Raw genomic sequence first — 22,116 nt, forward strand, 5'->3', positions numbered from 1 at the left:
TGAGGGATGGTGTAACTGTCTGGAGTTTACCAGGATTTGCATGTACAAGAAAACTTTATGCACCCAGCGATGTAAGTTAGGATGTTAAAGCCTCCTGTTTTCCCTTGTCCTGCTAGAATAAGCCATTCAGGGTGATATCCCTACCAGTTCTATTCTGAGGAACTAGTCTTTGGATTTGCTCCTTTCTCCAAATTACTGTGCTGGGGAAGAATCTAAAATGAATTTAATCTAAATTTAATCTTAATTGGCATTACTAAAAAATATAGATTAGTCTTTCTCAGGGTGCCAAGTTCTCAAATTTACAAGTTGGGTTTTTTTTATTTATTCTTCAGCAGCAGCAAGGTATTTTTGTGAGATCCAAAGTCAGTAAATAATAAAAGTGTCTGAACTTAGTTATTTAATCTTTAGTATATGGTGTGACTGCAGAATTCTAGCATACAGAACAAACAACTGAACAGTGCTTGATTTAGCTCATTATTATTACTGTAGTTAATTCCTCCCTTTCGTAGCTACTACACTGTTTATTAGTTAGAAGATTTGGTGGGATTCATGTGTCCAAACTTCAATGAGTATGGTGTAGACTTCTCTATCTCAACTACCTTGGTCCAAGTTTCCTGTCAAGATGTTGGGGAAAACAGGCACTTCTTTTAAAGCATGAGTTGCTTGGTCTAATGAGGGAACATGCATAAGGATAAGATTGAGTTTCATTCTGGAATTGCCTGTGTCTTTCTTTAAGGTGGGCCAAGGCAACTTGGCCAAACGAAAATACCTAGGTAAGATATTTCTCTTTTCATGGATATCTTAAGAAAGAAAGATGAACAAAAATAAACATAATTCTTATAAATTATTCCCTTCTTCCACACAGATTTATTACGTGTAGTAGCATAGCTTTGAAGAGTTAAGGAACAAATGTTTGGAAGGAATGTTTGTAAAAAGGCCGCTAAGGAAAACAATACCTATCTACACACACACACACACACACACACACAGAGAAAATCCTGCTGTCAGTTAAGCCTGTACAAATAGAGCTGAGCATGCAAACAAAAGAAACTGAGTTCAGGCAAAGATGACTGCTCTTGCACTGATGTATTTTGGCTTAGCCTATTTCTTGAAATTTCCTACCGTTTTAATGAGCTTAAGCTAATCGTTTAGCTTTTCCTGGTCATGAAACACTTCAAAGGTCTATGACTGCTGAAATACAAGTTAAGGAATTTCCACTCCTCTTTCCAGCTGTGTTGGGCAGGAGACTCAATGATGTGGGTTATCAAAAACCTAGGCACTGAGGTCAAACACAAATATGGGTACAATTAATAGTGCAAATATATTGTAGAACTGACCCAATACTGGGGTTTTTTTTTACAAGAAGGAGGAATTCCTGTTAACCCTGCTTAGCCCCCTAGGTCGGTTGCAGGAGAGATACAGTAGGTCAGTCACTCCTCTGAGATACAGTAAAGAAGAGTTTAAGTCCCTTCTCTGAACAATCTGGATGAGGAATCTAAACTCAGCTCTGCTCCACTCAAGATGAATGCCCCAGCTCCTGGACTGTCATTTTGTGTTTTCTTTGTGGTAAATGAATATTTAGTTATTTATACATAGCAAAAAAGATCCAGAATGAAAGACTTGGAGATTCACCCCAGATGTATCTCAGGACCAGTTCAGTAACTTCAGAACAAAGGGAGTTTTTGATGCAAATCCCTGCTCCACATCAAGCAGAAGATGGAACTGTCCTGGTTTCAGCTGGGATAGAGTTAATTTTTCTTCATAGTAGCTGGCATAGTGCTGTGTTTTGGGTTTAGTACTAGAAGAATGTTGATAACACACTTACGTTTTTAGTTGTTGCTAAGTAGTGCTTAGACTACTCAAGGACTTTTTGAGCTTCTCCTGCTTGGCCAGGTGCATAACAAGCTGGGAGGGAGCACAGCCAGGACAGCTAACCCAAACTGACCAAAGAGCTATTTCATACCATATAACGTCATGCTGGGGGGGGTTAGTCGGTCAGTTGGGGGGAGAGTGATCCCTGCTCTGGACGGGCTGGGCATCAGTCAGTGGGTGGTGAGCAATTGCATCGTGCATCACTTGTTTTGTATATTCTGTATATTCTTTTCTCATTATTACTATTAGTATTTTTATTCTTTTATCTTATTAAACTGTCTCTATCTCAACCCACGGGTCTTACATTTTTTTTCTGATTCTCTCCCTCATCCCACTGAGGGAGGGGGGGAGTAAGCGAGCAGCTGTGTGGTGCTTAGTTGCCAGCCGGGTTAAACCACGACAGGAAGCAAATCTGAATTATGCACCCTTCATGTGGGTGCTCTGCCTGCTAGGTGGGGGGAAGTCTTGAGCAAAGCCTCACCTGACAGGGTGCTTTCCTGGAACTGCAGAGCACCCAGAAAAGTAAGAAAACACCTAGTGTGTCCTGAGGTACTAGTGCTTAGATGTGCCATATTTTAGTGTAAGTCTGGAGCAGACAAATGCTGGGGTAAATAAGGGCATGCATGGAGTTTAAGCTCAGGCAGATGTCTGAGGAACAACTCTGTGGATCTACATTCTTAAGCCTATATAGCATGGTAAAAAAATTAAACTATCTTTCAATGAACTCCATAATATTCAGTTACAAATTTATCATCCAAACTTAAATAATTTTCACCTGGCAAGCACAATCAGTTGTGCATGTGTCAAAACCAAAACAAATATTCCAAATGATGTGTGATTAACTGTACAGGCACTTTTTCAAACACTAAATTCTGTGCACACCTTTTGTATTTGTACTCCTGTGAGAAGGCATTTCAGCAGACTTTTGCATGCCTGGTATACCTCTATCTTTTCAAGGACATACGGATTTGTATTTCATACGCCTCAAGAACATATTTTCTATAATTGGGTACTTATTATTAATATTGGTTCAGGTTTTTGATTATATACAATGAGATCAAAGTAGGCTGTGGAACAATACCTTAAAAATTAAAACCAGCTATAGCCTCAGATAAATATTTAAGCCATGCAGAAAGAGGTCTCTTGCATTGTCTGTCGGTTTATAGGTTTGATTGTGCGAGATGCTGGAAGTCCTGAATGTCTGATCAGTTCAACATTCCAAGGTCTACTCAGAACTTTGCTGGATCAGGCTCAGAGTTTACAATGGTACAACCACACCGTCTTCATAAAGCACTGCTTAATTGAAGTATTTATATACACAGCAAGTAATTCATCATACCATAAGCTATTGCTGATTAAAACCAGTAAGCTGGTTTTAAAACCTCGTGCACTCATTATAATCAACAGTAGGGAAGGATTCCTAAAGGCTTGACCCACTTCCAATGCAATTTGACCCAACTCAGTGGATGCAGCTCCATTTATATTTTATCTGTTTATTGGGTTTTATCCATCTAACAGATCAGCTATTGGTTTCTACAGAACAGCACAATTTATAGAATCATCCCAGATGAAAAGGAGAAACATCTATTGTTCAGCTTTGTTTGTCCTTGGCCACCCCAACAGGATCAGTTATCTAACATCGTTTTTGGTAGAAAAAAAGGCTAGACTGTTCTGAAAAATGAAATGTGGATGGTATAACCTTCCTGTCAGCCTGTTCTACTGCCTGACTGTTACGTAGTTACCCAATGATTTTGCTGACATTTAATCTAAATATTCCCTTACATCTTTATCTAGCCTCATAATTGTGGACTAGAGGCAAAAATCCTATCCTTGAGAATGGCAGCTAAATTGCAGTATAGGAAAGGAAACCTACCATGTGTACAAGCCAGGAAGCTTTCCTCCTGTTTTAGACCTTTATGTGGCACCCACATCTTTTTGTTTAGGTAATCAGTGGCAATTTCTTGAACAGCAATTCACAAATCTCAGATGAGGACAATTCCCAGCAAACCCATATCATCTGAGAAAAGGGAATACACAGGAGAATATTCTAGTGAAAGCAGAGAGTTTACCAGTATTTTAAGAACTGACTACTGCTGGCCCTCTGCAATGACTGGAAAATACATGCATGGTGATGACAGAGAGGGCATACTGTATGTTGTTTGTGTTGGGTCTGAGACAACAGTATATGTACAACACTTTTTTTTAATACAAAATTTAAGCAACTGTAAAGTGCCTAGCATTTTTACCAAAGGAAGAATTGAACCTACTTTTCAAGGTCTGGTTGTCTAGCAGTCCTCTGCTCTGGGAGGGTACCAGTAAAATTGAATACAAAAGGATTGACAGAGGGGAAATTCAGAGAACCCTGTAGTTTCTATTTCCTTTCTGCCCATCTTGTGCAGCCTTCCTGTTTCCCTCTTAGTCAAGAAACTATTTGTAAATGCTAAGTGGCAAACCATTTGACTGAATCAGAGTAACATTTTGAAACATTTCAATGCTGTGTTTCCATCACCATCCTGAGCAATGTAAATCAGGGACAGAATTTCACTTTCTTAATGCAAAGTTACTAAAAGCCACTCTATGACCTAATCTTTCACCTAGTTAAAATTGGGTCTGTCAGCATGGAGTATTCCAGTTTCTTTATCTGGACCCTGAATGAGCTTATCTCAGCTGCTTGTAACTTTTAAATTGCTAAAGATTTTCAGCATTACTCATTTTATACTTAAGAACAGAATGAAAAAAATATTTGTGAGCTTTTACCTGTAATCCTGTAATTACTGACTTTCGAGTGCTTGATTTATGGCATGCAAATGTCACATTTCACTCCCTTACTCCTGTCTCCCCCTTTTTTACTTGTTTTTAATAATAGTTGCAAAGCCAAGAAGATGAAAGGAAAGCCAGCAAATGGAATATACCTAGTCTTAAATAAGGCATTTCGTAATAATATTTCACCTTAAATTTATCCAAAATGATGAGAATATAAATGCCATCTGGGATGAATACTGCTTGAATGAGAGTAAATTACAGACAGTCATGAAATCAATTATATTGTAATGAAGGATACTGCTGAGCCACTTTTACACCTGTTCTTTTAGCCTCTGTATTAGTGAGCTGGTGAAAGCACAAAGCAACAGATACTGCTAGGGCCTAGAAATCACCTCTTCTCACCATCCTTTGCATCCGCAGCCTGTAGTTATTAGGAGTTCAGGAAAAGCACTGCAAATTCGGGGGTTCAAACAAGCATAATTTTAATGTATGCCAAGAGTCCATATTCGGCAGCAGCCCCCAGGATGAATGCACCTTCCCCACAGTGCCCACGCCTGGCTATGGCAGCACTGTTTGGGGGAAGGAGGCTGCATATAATTCCTCAAATCTGTCACGAAAGGGGCAGTGTGCATTTCTGCTAGTATCTACTGCCCAGCACAGGGAGGTACGTATGCAGATTGAGAAGGCTTGAGCTGTTCTTCCAGTACGTTTGTCCCCGTCCCTATGGGATATGAAGTCCTGCCAGGGATGCTAGCTGAATTGCTTTGTCTGGGTGCATCTGTAGGCAGCAAAAAGGCCTTTTCTTCCAACTTCTCGGCCTATGCAAGAGCAGCCAGGATTTTGCTAAATGGGAAAGCCCCAGGCCAATTACAGCAAATAAATTGAACCTGACAGATCATTTAAGATAAACTCTTATTCCTTTTAGGATCTCATGCTAAGGAAGTCTCAACATAAAATTCCACAAGGCAGAGCTGAGGAACTTTGCAATGCTTCTAACTAGACCATTTTTCTTTTTTAATGCAGTAAAAGAGCAAGAAAACATTACTGTTATTCTGGCAAGATCTCCTTCGTCAATCACAACAAACGTGTAAGGGGAGAAAGGCTTGGAAAACTGCTTAGATGCTCAAGTCTTCAGTTACAAAGCTGGGGGAGATGCATTTCTCTGACTACTTCACCTTACAGAACAGTTATGTTTTAGATTTGCTCCATGTGGGGAAAATCCATTTTCAAAATGCCTAAGTGATTTAGAAATACAAGACTATGATTCAGTCTCTTTCCCCCTAACATTTTACCTTTTGTATTTCTTACATTTAGTCAGCCTCTTCCATACATGCAGATAGATCATAGAGAGCTATGAAAAAATAAAATTAAACTTTGGTCAAAAATTTATTGAAATATTAATCAATGAGGAAAAGAGAAGCGTAAGTCCAATTCAAGCCCAGAGAAGGGATGGAATATTCTACTTATCTGCTGTTCCATGGCATCAGCAGGGCACTCCATATCCACAGGGCACATGTATATATGTATTTATGACTTGTGAGTTCAGAATCCTACCCAGACCTCACGCTTCCGTAAACCCCACCGATTCCAGAGCCAGCCCACAGTGTGAGTTATGCGCACCAGTGATTTTAGCCATCATGGTACATCATCAGCTGGCTTAAAGATGCCTGAGTCTTGGAAGGCTTTCAGTGATTAAAATAGGCCTACAGCGCTGAAAAATGAACCTGTAACACACAGGCAATAATCTAGAATTTGGCTGCAGGTTATCACTTGGATTGGCAGCTGAATTTATCAAACCTGGATATGAGCAGTTAAAAAGCTCTTGATGATCTATAGCTTCCATATACAACTGCAAACTTAAAACCAACTTAATATTTTCCAGGTGTGAAAATTCATGAATGATTTTTCAAAAATTTTGCTCTCTTCTCTGAATCCAACAAGCCCTTCATGTACTTACTGACCTTTGCGATTCACACTTCAGGGGCTTTTCATAGTCTTCCCCTTCTGAGGAGGGAAGCACGGACTAAATATGTGAGCAACTCCCTCCTTTTTATCAGGCCCTCTGCCATTTACTAACACAACACATCGTTTGCCTGCTGTCACATCCGACTGCCACAACCATGCTCCAAATGTCACATTAGCAAAGTCAGGTTAAAATCACTTTGTGTTATAACACTTTCTGCACTGACCTTTTGAAGGGCCAGAATGAGAGGAAGGCTTAGTTCCCCTTGCTCTGTGCAGGGAGCCTCTTCTTATTTTCTCTTCTAAATGCGAGAAGCGCATGCTTCGTATTCAAGAGCCTGTTGGAGTTGCCAACTTTTATGAAGGTGCAACATCCCTGCAAACCACTGAACTCTCTGTGGCTTCATGCTATAACCTATGTGGTACAAGCAGTCTTGTAAAAGAGTAGAATCAATTGCTCAAGGATTTAGGTCTTCCTATATGAAAGACAACCCGTTCTTCCAATATGCAGGTTGAGAAGCACGGGAATCTGCTTCCCCCGGCGTATGCAACTTTCTGTTTTAATGCTGTTCAGAGCAGAATGTGGAGCTATTTACCTCACCAGGCTTATAAATAACCTGACCTTTGAAAATGGCCAGAACAGGGAATCTGCACTACTAACTTGGGACCTATAGCATACTTTAAATTGAGACAAGGATCCACCGTGGCTCTACAATAGATGGGAATATATCTTTCCCAGGGACAAGCTATCCAGACTGCTCAGTGCAAAAGCCGGTGTGCAGCTACGCAGGGGCGCTTTCGGGGATACCCTTTCAGTGAGGTATTGCTCTTCTCCTGCTTCATACTAGCCCTTATCGGTAGCCCCAAGGTGATTTGAAGTAGCTGACAGGGAGGCTGTGTCAGTGTTTCCCATGTCAAATGGGGCTTCTGAGTCCACCTAGTGAGACCAGGCAAGTCCCAAGTCTGGTAAAATAAAAGGAAATTGATTATTATAAATATATGCTCCTATACAAGGGATTACTCAGCAAAGACTGTACACAGTCTGTCAAGGTCAAGCATGTCCTGGATAGCTCTGAACTGGATATGCAGAAAGCAGCTCAAGGAGGGAAAACGTGTCCGTGGCACAGAAGTTAAAAAAAGGGGGGAGGAATACAGTGAGGACACAGGAGGTATCAAACAGCTTTGTGTCAGTAGTTTGGGATCATATAAAATAGCACTCCGTTTTATGTACAAATGACAGTTCCCTATTCCTCTGTCTGACCCCGTTTCTTACCCGTACAGTATTAATTCAATGCATTTTTCATTCTGGCAGTAGTTTGAACTAAATCGCTGCTAAATCATCTGTGATGAAATCACTTCTTTACAGGTAAATGTACCAGATCTATCTAATGAAATTATTTACTTATGAAGAATTCATCCCTTGTCCTCCATTTAAGGAAAAAATTATACATGCACTTCAGTTGAAGATAACAAATGCCAAGATGGATGGAATTGTAAGCAGACATTTTTCTCAACAGTCCGCGCTCCTGTTCTCCCTTTGGTTTCAATTTGTGAACCAGTAACTCGAGAGTAAGAAAAGTATGACTCAGTCTTTTTGTTCCAGGGGCAAGGGGACATTGGAGACCAGATTAAGTTTTTAAAGATGTTTTGTCTAAGTTCAAAATATCTGGTGTTTTTTTAACTCCCATAGTCTGCAAGAGGCAACTCTAGAAAATGAGCTTGCTCTCAGTCAGCTTATGTGACTACAAAGTGTCTGTCCTGCCACTGGAAATAAAGAAATGGAAAGCTGCTATTTCATGAACTGGCATCCCCACTTCATTTCTTTTGAAAGGGGGGGTGATAAATTCCTGTTCAAGCAAGTCAGCAAGATTCACTGAAAATAAACAGAGAGCTCCTTACCACAGACGTATAACAAATTTAATATAGGTATTTTAAATAATGTGATTCAAGCCAGAAAATGACACCTGTGCTGTTGTAGAGTGTTTCTTAAGGTCAGACATTTAGAAACAAAATTCAAAAGAAGTTTTACTCCTCCTAAATCTATTAATTACATACGCGTGTTTTCTATTACCAAGTTTACAGTATCAAAACTCTTTGATTTCTGAACTGGATTCCAGTGATGATGGATTGAAACAGACTGTTTTTACAGAAACTAAAATGTCAGTTTAGAGAACAAGGTGCCAACACAGTGACTGTATGATCAGCTATGACTTGAAATTAAATTAGCACTTGTAATGACAGAACAAAACCAAACTATGATTAGGATGCAAAAAGCGGGACTAGTAAGTTTGAAAAGCAATTTAGTCTTTTTGTGCCCTTAATAGGGAGCTAATATCTGGATTAATACTGTTCCTGTGCTCTCAAAGGTTTAATACCAAGGCCTGTATGAATTCTGCAGCACAGGATTCACAGCTGCCTTTCATCACCTACACGGTGAACAAACCCATCTTCACTGGTTTTTAAAAAGTGTTCCTTGTTCAGCTCCCTTATCTATGATAGGCCTGCCTGTCATCTTTGTTCTCTCCTAACGCTCTGATAATATTGCCTACCGTTCCAGAAGTAGTTGTCTAAAGGAAATGTTTGTCAAATATTCTTTTTTTATAAAATTTCATTGACTTAAGAAATCTGTCAGGAGTTATAACCTTATCTTGGTATCTTTAGCTTACAACTACAGAAACCTTTGCATGTTGTCACGGTGTACTACTAAACAATATTCTGGTTTTGTCTGTTCAAATGCTGTAATGCCAAGAAAGAAATCTATGTCCTTTTAGTGACCTAGATAAACTTAATTTTCTTCTCTTCCATTCATTAAGAATTAAAATTGTCCTATTTCACGGGTTTTGTATCTCTTGGGGAAAATATATGAACTACAGGTTAGGGACAATGTCATCGCAATAAACCGCGTTCTCTATTAATTATGTCAAATGAAATATTTTACCATAATATATACCAGAATCTGAGGGATTTCTCATAAGCCTTCTGGATCTTTATCCCCCTATAGAAGCTGTATTACAACTCCTTCCAGAAAAAAAAAAAGCATCTCTCCAAGATGCCGAGGGGAGAGACCTGCCAGCATGCAGCTCTGCAGGGAGCATGAGGTCGGGGCGGCTCCACAGCCCTTGGAGAGACCCTGCCTCTCTTCAAAAGGTGAGGAGGACTGGGTGGTCAAAAGGTGGGACAGCACTGTACATCACCTGAAATGAAACATCCAGACGAGTTAACTTATTTCTTAAGTCGCAGTAAAAGTAGGAGAGCTCTGAAGGAGACAGCTGACAATTCGTTCAGGTCCTTCCCACACATAATTTCTTTAGCACGGTACTAATTTCTGTTAACTTTCTGGAGCTAGATACTTCAAACTTTTGTAGACATTAATTATTGTAAAATGATTTTACGCTGCTTTCCAACTTTTTTCCTTTGCTGTTACTTTCGAAACCTAGTCCTTTTCCTTGGTTTTTAAGACAACCCCTAAGACATTTTTGCACAGACACTTATCAGTCCTTATGAAACACTTTGTGCCTCAGAGTATGCCAGATGAACTGAAGTGGAATCCTATAAAAAATATAGCTATTTCTATAACGTGTGTGCTTGTCCCAGTAATAATTATTTGCATGGTCCAAACCACCTCTCAAGGGATGAACTGCTCTATAAAACACAGGACCACGCACAGCGATAAATAGGTTTCCCCTGCTCCCCACACAGGCCTGCCTCTCATGCTTGGGGGAAAACAATGAATCCAATTCTTCCCAATGACTCTCTCTCCCTTACTGCAATTTTGGGTGGCACAGAAGTACCCAACGAGCCGTCCTGAGTGCTGATAGCTGCAAAGCTGTGGTTTCCCATAGCTGCGCTTCCTAAGGAAAGGTTACCTACCAAAATGCTTGTTTCACTCGTTGGCAGACTTTCAGCTTATGGTCTGCTCCATATTATTGTTGCTACACTTTTCCAGCAGCACCCGAGTCGGACGGTTTAAAGCTGGTTCAGGTAAAACAAAATAAGCTGCTATGACCACCAGTGGCTGCAGAACAATGGTCACAACCCCATGCAGCGCTACAGGCTTGGGAATGAGTGGCTGGAAAGCTGCCTGGCGGAAAAAGACCTGGGGGTGTTGGTTGACAGCTGGCTGCATATGAGCCGGCAGTGTGCCCAGGTGGCCAAGAAGGCCAACAGCATCCTGGCTTATATCAGGAATAGTGTGGCCAGCAGGAGTAGGGAAGTGATCGTGCCCCTGTACTCAGTGCTGGTGAGGCTGCACCTTGAATACTGTGTTCGGTTTTGGACCCCTCACTACAAGAAAGATGTTGCATTGCTGGAACAGGTCCAGAGGAGAGCAACCAAGCTGGTGAGGGGTCTGGAGCACAAGTCTGATGAGGAGCGGCTGAGGGAACTGGGGTTGTTCAGCCTGGAGAAGAGGAGGCTGAGGGGAGACCTTATTGCCCTCTACAACTGCCTGACAGGAGCCTGTAGTGAGGTCAGGGTCGGTCTTTTCTCCCTGGTAATGGGAAATAGGATGAGGGGGAATGGTCTGAAGTTGTGCCAGGGCAGGTCTAGACATTAGGAAAAATTTTTTCAATGAGAGCGTTGTCAAGCATTGGAACGGGCTGCTCAGGGAAGTGGTCAAGTCCCCATCCCCGGAGGTATTTAAAAGAAGGATAGATGAGGTGCTTAGGGACATGGTTTAGTGGTGAGATGGCAGGGTTAGGTTAACGGTTGGACTTGATGATCTTAAAGGTCTTTTCCAACCTCAACGATTCTGTGACTCTATGATTCTAATCAGTGTACCCTTTCAGTGTGTCCTCCCTGGCCTTGCAATTTTCATCCACACACTACAGCTTCTTCCAAATTAGTTGAATTTAGCAATTCCACACACTTAATCCCATTAATCTTTCTTTATAAGAAATGCCCTAAGACCCCAAACAACTTCTCTAGCTCTTATCACAGAATCATAGAATCCTAGGTTCGAAAGGACCTCAAGGATCACCTGGTCCAACCTTTCTAGGTAAGACCACAGTCTAACCAAGATGGCCCAGCACCCTGTCCAGCTGAGTCTTAAAAGTGTCCAATGTGGCACAGTCAACCACTCCCCTGGGGAGATTATTCCAGTTCCTCCCCTACGAGGAAGGGCTGAGGGAGCTGAGCTTGTTTAGCCTGAAGAAGAGAAGACTGAGAGGGGATCTCATCAACACATACAAATATCTTAAGGGTGGATGCCATGAGGATGGAGCCAGACTCTTCTCAGTGGTGCCCAGAGACAGGACAAGGGGCAATGGGCACAAACTGAAGCATAAGAGGTATCAGTTGAACATGAGGAAGAACTTCTTTACTTTGAGGGTGACAGAGCACTGGAACAGGCTGCCCAGGGGGGTTGTGGAGTCTCCTCTTCTGGAGATATTCAAATCCCGCCTGGACGATGTCCTGTGCAACCTGCTCTAGGTGATCCTGCTTTAGCAGGGGGGTTGGACTAGATGATCTCTGGAGGTCCCTTCCAACCCTTGCCATTCTGTGATTTTGTGATTGACTGCTCTCACTGTGTAAAATTTCTCTTCCATGTCCAATCGGAATGTCCCCAAGAGCAACTTGTGTCCATTCCCCCTTGTCCTCCCTATGTGACTCCTTGTAAAAAGGGAGTCTCCATCTGTCCTTTCTCCAGTTTGACAGTACACATGCACAACTTAGGTACCTGAATCTCAATACAATATTCCATGTTTATTTATAAAAACTAAACAAACAAACAAAAACCCCAACTAGTAGTACATTATACCAATAGAATAGATTACAAGAGGAATAACTGGCTCAGGGGAAAACCCTGCTGTTAGTAGGTATGGAACAACCAGAGAAATTGAACAGGAAATGTGTCCAAAATTATCTGCCAATAAAAGGGGAAAGCAGCTATAAACATATATAAAACCATCTCCTTCATGTTTTCATCCGATAGAAGACTGGTATAAGGGCGCCTGAGATACTTATAATAAAATGACAGGTGACGTTCAGTGCTAGCATGGTACAGAGTAACATACAAGAGCAAAACAATAGCAAGTATACATACATAGTGGTTGGTACTAGTTAATTAATAGCATCCAGGATGAGACCTTGGACTTACTGTGGCTGGTTCTTTGAAAACATCAGTGCTGTGCTCACTGGTGGCCAAAGAGACAAAGAGAGGATGAATGTGGTAGAACAGAATATTGGGAAAGCAGTTAAAATAACACGGAAAGGTCATTCAGCAGTGTGAGGTATGGAGGTGGCTGTTTCAATGCTATGTGCAGCTCTCATTAAGCTCTCATAAAAAGGGAATAAGAGCATCAGAAGAGGTAGAGGATTATTAGAATTATAGAGCAGCTTTTACATGGTGAAAAAACTAAACAGATGACAAGGACTCACATTTCTAAAAGACAGTCATTGATAAGAGAGATCTGTAAAACATGAATGATATGAAGAAAACTAATAAGACACAATTATTCATTGCTTCTCACATTACAAGAAGCAGGGTACACCCAATGAAATTGTGAGATGGCTGGTTTAAAACAAACAAACAGATGGAGGAACTTTAATCCTTACATTCACAATTATTTTGTGAAACTCATTGCCACTGGATGTGTTGAAGGCCAAAATTATAAATGGATTCATGAAAGATATGACAAATTGATAGAGGATAAATCCACACGCAACTGTTAAACCTGATGGTCCAAAGACACCCTCCAGCTCAAAAAGTCATGAAAACACTTGCCTTTGGGAGCTCAGAGTGTAAAGTAGAGAAAAAACAATTCTATATACGCCCGTTCTGATACAGATACCCATAACTGGCAAATGCCATATGCTTCCCTCAGTATCCACTACCACGCAGACACTGAGCTGGACGGAGCCTGTTATCTCACCCAATACTGCATTTCTTCATGCACTAGACATACAAATAATTATGATCAGATCCAAACAGGATATCAGGTGTTACATCATTAGGCATTGAAACACCAAAATCTCTGCACTTCAAATCCCACTGCTTGGTATACAGACAGGATAAGTTCTACTTTTCTGTTTGGGGTTGTCAGGAGGTAAATGTTATCTTGTGACATATTTCTTAATTATCAAGACTTTTTTTTTAATGTGCACATGTATGTGTCTATGTTGGAGGGGAGGAACCACCTCTTTCTGTCAAGAACTGATCAGGAGTCCCTTCTTTAAAATGCACCAGCAGAAGGGGAGGTGCAGCACTTCCCTTTCATATAGTACCTATTTAGATATAAAAGGCTAGAAGAGTTATCATATACTTGGGAAATCCCAGCTTTAATTCACTTTCTGCCTGAGGAGAACTGTAATTTTCACCTCTTTCTATTTATGACCAGGCTATACATATGTCTGGATAATGACTTTCACTATTTGCTGCTAAAAATCTTGTACAAAATATGAAAAAAAAGTCAAGACTGATAGAACAGAAGACAAAGGGTGAGGGGGCCTGACTATAACCTATTAGTAGTTATGATCCTCACTTGGATGAGGGATCCAAGCCCCAAAGATTACTTAAGCATTTTGTATTCAAATAATACATTGGATTTAAAGAAAGAAAAAACCCCAAAACATAGAAACGATATTGGAAGAGGAACTAAATCTGTGTTTCCTCCTTACAAATAACGTACCCACCAGTCTAGGGTTTCTTGCTTATCCTATGACTCTTACTAGGAACAATTCAAAGAAATACAAAAATGGTACTAGTAGCATACAGTGAGCTAGTACTTATATTAAATAGGGTGTCAGAATCACCTAACAGACACTGCAGGGGAGCAATGGCTCAAGATTAAATACAGCTGGCCTAGCAGAGACCTCAAGATGCAATAAAAGCCATCCATTAGTCTCAAGGCACAATGAATACATCTAAACCACTTCAGAGGTCTGTTTAACTACTTCTTCAAAACTTCCAGAGGTAGCAATTTTATGCACCTTCAAGAGTTTAAATACCCTCTTCATTAGAAAGTTTTCCTAACATGGGAATTTGGCTCGAATCTCCACTGTGACTATTTAAATCCCTTACTTCTCAGCCAGCCGATGGGGGCAGGACAAGCGAATGTTTTAGCAGCAACTGTCATGTATTTCAACCATCTTCTCTAAGCAGCCTAGATCTTTTGCTTTTCAGAATGAAGTATGTTTTTAACCTTCTGCCATCTTTATACATTTTCCTTAAATCAGCACTGGACACAGTAGTTAGTTGTAGACTTTTGGCACTGTGTAGATTAAAAGGATACTACTATTTATACATGTCAGTACAGGATTTTTCTTTTTTTACCTCTTCATGTTTTTGTTTATTCATGCTAAGCCTGTGACCCACTGATCCCTTTACATTTAACTATGGCCTGCTGAATTGTTCCCCATTTTGTTATTTGTACAGCAGTTTATTCCCAATGTAGCACCAGGCATTTGGCCTAAATAAACTGCATTCTGTTTTTTCATGATTACTTCTTCAATTTGTTAACATCTTTCTGAATCCTTGTCTAGTCCCCCTTGTGCTTGCTGGCTCCCTCAGAGACCACTGCACATTTGATAATTACACATTCTAGTTCTTCTCCTTAATCGGCAATGTCAGTATTTACTCAGTGACTCCAGATATAAGGCACGCCCTTTCAGGACTCCACTTGGTATATCCCTTCATATTAAGAGGCTATTCTTTTCATTGAATTGGGACTGTAAATCAGTAAACCTTGTAGTTTCATATAGATGAAACTGTCCTAAATTGCTTCAGAAAATGGCCTTGACAACCAAAGAGGGAAGTGGTACTCTGTAGAGGTATTGTGACTGAAAAGCAATGCCTAAAATATTTGTTGAATCAGCATTCTAAATGACAAGCTGTAAGACAAAAGTAGCACCAGTGGGTTTTTGTATACTACAGTTCAGACTATCAGGATGAGCTGGTATTGAAACATCTGATAGCATGTAGAAGACCACTATTTATGGGGGTTTCAATTGGGAGGGACCTACTAAAAGTTCCGTGTAGTTACCACTAACTGCCCTGGAGCTGAAAAAGCAGGTTCGGGGTGGGGCGGGGGGTGGCTCATGTGGGTGGTATGTTAGAAAATTGCTACAAACCACCACAGATAAGTCTGTTTAACAGACTTAATTCAACAGGATGAATTTATGACTAAGCTAAAAAAAAATACAAACAGTGGTCACTAAGATATGAACAGCTACAATCTAATTACACTACTCATATGCAGATAAAATGGAGCGGATATAGCACACCAAGAAGTCTACCAAACATACATTTTTGTGATTGCAGTTAAGCACTCTGGTTAGGATGTGTCAGAACGTTCCACATATATGACATGAGATATTTCAAATTTGAGTTTTCAGAGTTGTCACAAAATATTTTCTGTTTATTGGATTATTCAACATTATCACTGAAAGAAAATCCACAAACTGGTTCTGTGGGGTATATACTGGACAGATATTAAATATAAAAGAAATATTCAAAGGCAATTAATGTCATTATTTATATGAATCCTTATGGAAGCAAGAACCAAAAGTAGTTAAGAGTCTGCTGGACTGTACTTAGAATAATAGAAGGAAACTTTTCCAGGGTTGTACTGATGCCCCCTGGAGAGCAAGCTATTGCATCTGTAGGTGATTCTGGAGAATTGCTAATGTCTCCTTCATTGAAGCAGTTGTGGACAGCAAACAAGTCAGAACTAAGTAGATGAACTGAGGCTCCAGGAAAGCAATCCTGGATTCTCGTGTTCCTTGCTCCTGACTGTAGAGCCGACATTTGTTTGTCTATTTCTGTTGATTAAACTCAGAGAAGAACATCTGGGATTTTCCTGCAGAAATTCAGTAAGGCCTTTTCTAAGACCAATGGTGTTACACTTGACAAGCCCTGCTCTCACTCTTGCCAGATCAGCTTTCAACACTAACAAACGTCGTATCATATTACCTGGCTAAATGAGTAGAAACTCTTAAATTCTTCCCCAAAAGACACAGCAGATGACTGCCCACTTCCTTCAAGTTTTCTTAATACACAGTACCAACGACTTTTGTTCCTATCTACAGGAAGCATGACCTGCACACATTTTGATGGGTTTTTTTTTTTTACAATTTAATTTTAATTTTCCTTTTTAACCTATTCCAGCACAGAAGCCCCTTAGGTTTTTTCTAATGCCTGACAGAAATAGGAATATGACTGAAAGCAAGCTTTGGCTTCAGTCAGATTTATCAGGAATGATTTGCCAAAGCAAAACACTTTGAAGGACAGGTATGTATCTGTTCTTGCAGCCTCCTGTATCACAGTGATCTACAATTCCAGGCTTGTTGCTGCCCTCCCTGCTCCTTGATATGCACAGAACAGTTGCCAGGATCCTCTTTCAGCTCTCACTAGCCAAAAGATTTTGGCCATCTACTTCAACTACATGTTTAACAATGAGAATAGTGCTTTAATTGCACCCATGGAAAAATTGCTGCATTCGGAAAGATGCCAGCTTCAAACATCACTTGGATATTTGAGCTAGACTGACAGACTGCTCTTTATTTGCCAGTAAGGTAGGGGAACAAAATGCTGTTAAATGTGCTTTGTATCCTCTGCTGCATACTAAATCATTCCTGGGTGGTATTCATGATCTATAAAACAGTAAGTGGTTCGGTCACAGCTATCTCTGGCACCATCTGTTTGACCACTTGCAAAACTAACAGGCTGCACAGAAGCTGAAAAAAGAGACATGACTAGCGTGAGTTTGGGAAAACCTGTATCTAGCTTCAAAATCAAACTAGCTATTCAAAATTTCATCACAGGGTGTCAGGCGTACTGCAGTTACCCTCTGAACTCTCACAAGGCTGGTTTTCCCTCGCCTCTGGCAGGCATGGCTGTCCACTTTTTCCATTGCCAAAATGTTTGCAGATAGTCTCATTAACATAAAAGTTTCCAGCAAAAAACAGAATATGAATTTCCAGCTGATTTTCTACTCTGGCAAATGAAGAACAGTGTTTCTGGGCAAGGAATCCTACTTCTGATGTATGATTATCTATTTACCTGGTTTATTTTTCTGTGTTTAATTATTTGTGATAACTGTGCATTTTCATTGAAGTTGTTAATAAAACTATAAACCAATGTAGATGAAGAAATTACTCTTGAGGTACAGAACACTAAACCTGATGATTCCCAATTACTATATTTGGATAATAAGCTACTAATACATTTAATATATGCTATACTCATAATTACAATTAATCTCATAAAAGCATTTATAAGACATCTTTGGTGTGGTGTTTTTTTCCTAGAAATCATGATGATCTGTATTATATTAAAAAGAAAAATGAATGAGTTGTATATCTGTCTCAAGCTTGATAGCACCTAACAGCTATAACAACAAAGGAAAAGCCCATTTCCCATTTTAATTACTGGACTTAATTAACTCCTTTCCATTATTAGGAACTTCCCCAATAGTCTAAGATTTATTAAAAGTTAATGTGAATGTTTCAGAAAGCTGCCTAACTAATAAAGAATTCTTTTGAACAAATTAATAATTTCTACAATTATGCCACAAGTATTGAATAGAAAAGCTTTGTATAAAAACAATACCAATGAAAGAACAGAAAAAATAATTGTTAATAGTTAGAATACAATTTGCAGTTAAAAAACCACAGATTACTTTCACCTATGTTGTTATACTGTTCCTTATTTCAATTTCTCATACATTTTTGTACATTCTTTTCATTTCCAAAATTAGTAAGAGCAAAACTTAAGACCAGGCTTCACATGTGTTGACAGACTATTGCTTGTAAGAGAAAGAATCCAGCCCTTCTCCTGCATTTCCCCCTAGGATGCCTGGGTTATAACAAAGCTTTTTCCTGGAGGTTAATTGGAAAGCTTTGGTTGATGGTGTGTGCCTGAATCAGTTCTAAAATAGTCATTACGCAGTTTCAAGGAACTATAAAATGGGCGGCTGTCTCCTATGTTCTTGCTGACCAAACAGTACTTCAACTGATGGTAAAACCATTGGTGTTAAATAGCATCTGCTGTAATACTGAAAAACTTTATAAAGAAACTCAAATGTGAATGGCTGGAAATAAAAATCTTTATAAGAATAGCTCCTCCAGATTAGCGCAGAAGATGCATGCTGCATCTCCCCATGATCCCAAATCACATCCTTAATGCACAGAGGGAATGTGCCCAACTTCCTTCTCGCTCAGATGCTCTAGGAGGGTACATCCAGCTGCCACAGGCATAATGTGTAAGGGCTCCTTCAGACTTCTGAGGAATAAAAAGCTCTTATAAAATCCCCTTACAATAATTTGTCATGATTCTTTCATGTGGCTGTAAACACTGCTACTATGAAAAAAAAAAAAAAGTGGGGGGGTGGAAGAAGAGGAAGCAATCAATATTTATCATTACTGTTGAGCAAGAATTTCCAAATTATATTATAATGAGATGACGTCTGCAAAGTTTTAGTGGGTAGAAATGCCTCAGGAAACATGAGTTAATACCATCAGTTATAGCTGTGAAGGCAAGAGCAATCCCTAAGATTGCTTCAGTAAATTAGAAAGAGTAACTGATCCCCCTCAAGTGCACTGCTGTTGATTAGTAATAATGCCTGTACAGCAGACAATTTCTGTTTAAAGGATGAGCCTTTGTAACTTGGTCAGCAGGATTATGTTCAAAGTTATCGGAGCACTGGAACGGCTGCCCAGGGGGGTTGTGGAGTCTCCTCCTTTGGAGATATTCAAAACCCACCTGGATGTTGTCCTGTGCAACCTGTTCTAGGTGAACCTGCTTTAGCAAGGGGGTTAGACTGGATGATCTCCGGAGGTCCCTTCCAACCCTTGCCATTCTGTGATTCTGTGATGTCCTGAAGACAAAGGGAGTGCAAGCTTCTTTTCCTTGCACTGTCTGAACAGGATTTGCTAGCTTTCTCACTACTACTCTCACGAGACCACCCAAAAGTAATCATCTCCGGTTTTATCTCAGTCTCAGCCTAGGAGCAAAGACATGAATTGCATTCTATAAACTGTAGAAACGACTATGACCTGCCTTCTATGAATCACCATTTCTGCAGAAAACTCTCCCAAGCAAGCACCTCTTCCCGGTCCAAATGACCCTTGACAAATCCTTGTGGTGGCATTTGTGGTCTCTGCTGCTGAGACCGTTCCCTGCAGGAGCAGCTCAGGCTGAGAGAAGGCAGCAGGCTTGGTGGGTCGCACTGTGGAGTGCATCGCCTCCAAGGGACGGGGCCGGCAGTTTGCGTGCTCTGCACGCTGCGGGACCGACTCCTGAAGCAACTGTTAGCAAGCAGTTATGCAGAATGTCAAAAGTGAGCCTTTGGAGAGCACAAACACTAGCTTGGAAGAGCTTAACAGCAAAAAAAGTTCCTCTTCAGATACCATTTTCAGAAACATGAAGAAGTGGATGCTTAGCTGACCGATACAGTTTTATAAAACAGTAGTTTCTGTATGTGGATTTTCTTCTACAAAAAACTGTGGAAATATCTGGGAATAACTCAGAGCACCCAGGGTTCAAAACACAGTATTTTAAACAGGTAACAAAACATTCTAAGTACCTTGCTGCATCTTCCAAGCAGTTTCTTTTCAAAATAATGGTACATACTTAAAACATCCTGAAACAAATGCAGCTGATACACAAGTTCGAAACTGCATACATAATTATAATGAAAATTAAATTGCAACCTACCTTGGAATTGCGTAAATTTGATGGTTCCCATCCTCTCTCCATTTCTGAAAACAACTTGACCCTAAATAAAATAAACAAATACCTTAAAAGTTTTATAAATCTCTCATAATATAGTTTCATTAGCACTGCAATTATTTTCCATTCGCTATTAAAATTACCCAAGCAATGTTTAAACTTTGAAGACAGCAGATTCAACAGAAGTTAAAATGACTCAGTAACATCTCCTTAAAGCTCTCTTCCACAGATTTTAAATGTCCTTAGAAAGTTGACCAGTGTTATCACCCACTTTTCATGGATGGAAATGGAGGTACGAGAAAGCCAGTAATTTACTAAATCTCAGCTGATGAGAGATACGCAAACAATTGATTTTCACTATGTGACTGTTTTTATCAAGGATATGTAAGAGCTATCAAAGGTCACACAAGAAAATGGTTCTCATTTCATTCATCGTATGGTTTTCCAAATGGCTCTGTAATCTACTTATATCAATGAATATGGATTTCTGTAGCTTTTGTGGCTTGGTTTTGTACTACATCAACATGCATTTCCTAGTATTCTTTTAAAATTTAATGCCTTTAAGTCAGTACTACCCTTTGTTGTGCTACACATTGTTAGTCTTCAAAATAATGGTCACGTAACGCTGAAACCTCTTCACATATCCTTAGCAAATTACTCCCATCTTCCATCCCATCTTTCTGACTTAAATTAAGAAAAGTTCTGTTAAATTTCTTCCTTAATTCATCTATTTCATAACTGACTATGAAAGAAGAGGTTTTCATTCATTTATGCTAAGAAGTATTTTTAATATTTTGAACCTGCAGCGCAGTGCTGAGTACTGTCAATACAGATTGCTGTTTTATGGCATCCCCAGTTTCGTTTATTATTATCATTAATCTTTGTCTTAGCAGACATTAGGGTAAGAGAAAACAAATGCTAAACATGTTAGGCTACAATACATTTATCTGTGCAAGCCAGCCCCTTTTTGGATAACCCTTTCTGGTCTCTGAGGGGATGCACTGAAGGCAACCATCTGAATTACTGAAATCAGCTCCCTGCAGGGAACCATGCAACAAATGTGTAGCACAGAGCACTCACACCACATTTCCTGCAAGCCACAAAACAGCATTTCTCTTTGATAAATAGAAGGCACCCTTCAACAAGTGTAAGCTACCTTGTGCTAAGCCTTAAAAGCCAAAAGCCCCAGTTTGTGACAAAAAGAGAGCAAGAGGAATGAACACCGATTCTGGCAAGAGCTGCAGAAGGGCACAGGAGCTGCTCCTACTGAAATCCAATTGAATCATAGAATCATAGAATGTTTTGGGTTGGAAGGGACCTTTAGAAGTTATGCTTAGTTGAGCTAAGTCACATCCAGTGGCTGCTAACACAGCTCCAGGACAGAACACAAAACACGAGCAGGCAGATTTATATGTGCACCTCAGCAGCCTTCATTCAGATTTCCTATAGTTTAGAGAAGTAGTTTTTAATAACCCTTCATTTATTTGAACATAATGCTAATGCATTTGGCTACTTGATTTAAGTGGCTACTTGGCTTAAGTAAAAAATAGTAGAAAATATTAAAGAAAAGAGCTGTAAAGATGCTATGCAAGCATCACTTATTGCAGATGTATATCTATGATCAATCCAGTATTAACCTTACTAAATACTTGGTTCTGTGACCTGCGTCAGAGATTTCTGTAGTTAAATTTTTCACTGTGTGGAAAAAATACTTTTACATTTGATTTTAAATTTACTGCCTTTAACTCTGTCTCCTCTTACTCTTTTATTATGAGACCATAGGACTGCAAGTTGTAGTCTACTAGAGTGCTACTTACAGATAAACATACAACAAGAATCATTGCTATCAT

At 39.9% G+C, this 22,116-nt stretch overlaps 1 protein-coding gene across 1 annotated transcript in view; it reads right to left on the minus strand.

Moving 5' to 3' along the window:
* Nucleotides 1–22,116, minus strand: part of GABBR2 (gamma-aminobutyric acid type B receptor subunit 2) — a 400,562-nt gene that overhangs the window by 194,865 nt on the left and 183,581 nt on the right. The window contains exon 9 of the mRNA XM_009643511.2: nt 20,252–20,312. Coding sequence (XP_009641806.1) covers nt 20,252–20,312 — 61 coding nt within the window. The remainder of the gene's footprint in view (nt 1–20,251; nt 20,313–22,116) is intronic.

Source organism: Egretta garzetta, unplaced genomic scaffold, assembly GCF_000687185.1.
Source record: "Egretta garzetta isolate BGI_Z169 unplaced genomic scaffold, ASM68718v1 scaffold88, whole genome shotgun sequence".
Taxonomy (NCBI): Eukaryota; Metazoa; Chordata; class Aves; order Pelecaniformes; family Ardeidae; genus Egretta; species Egretta garzetta.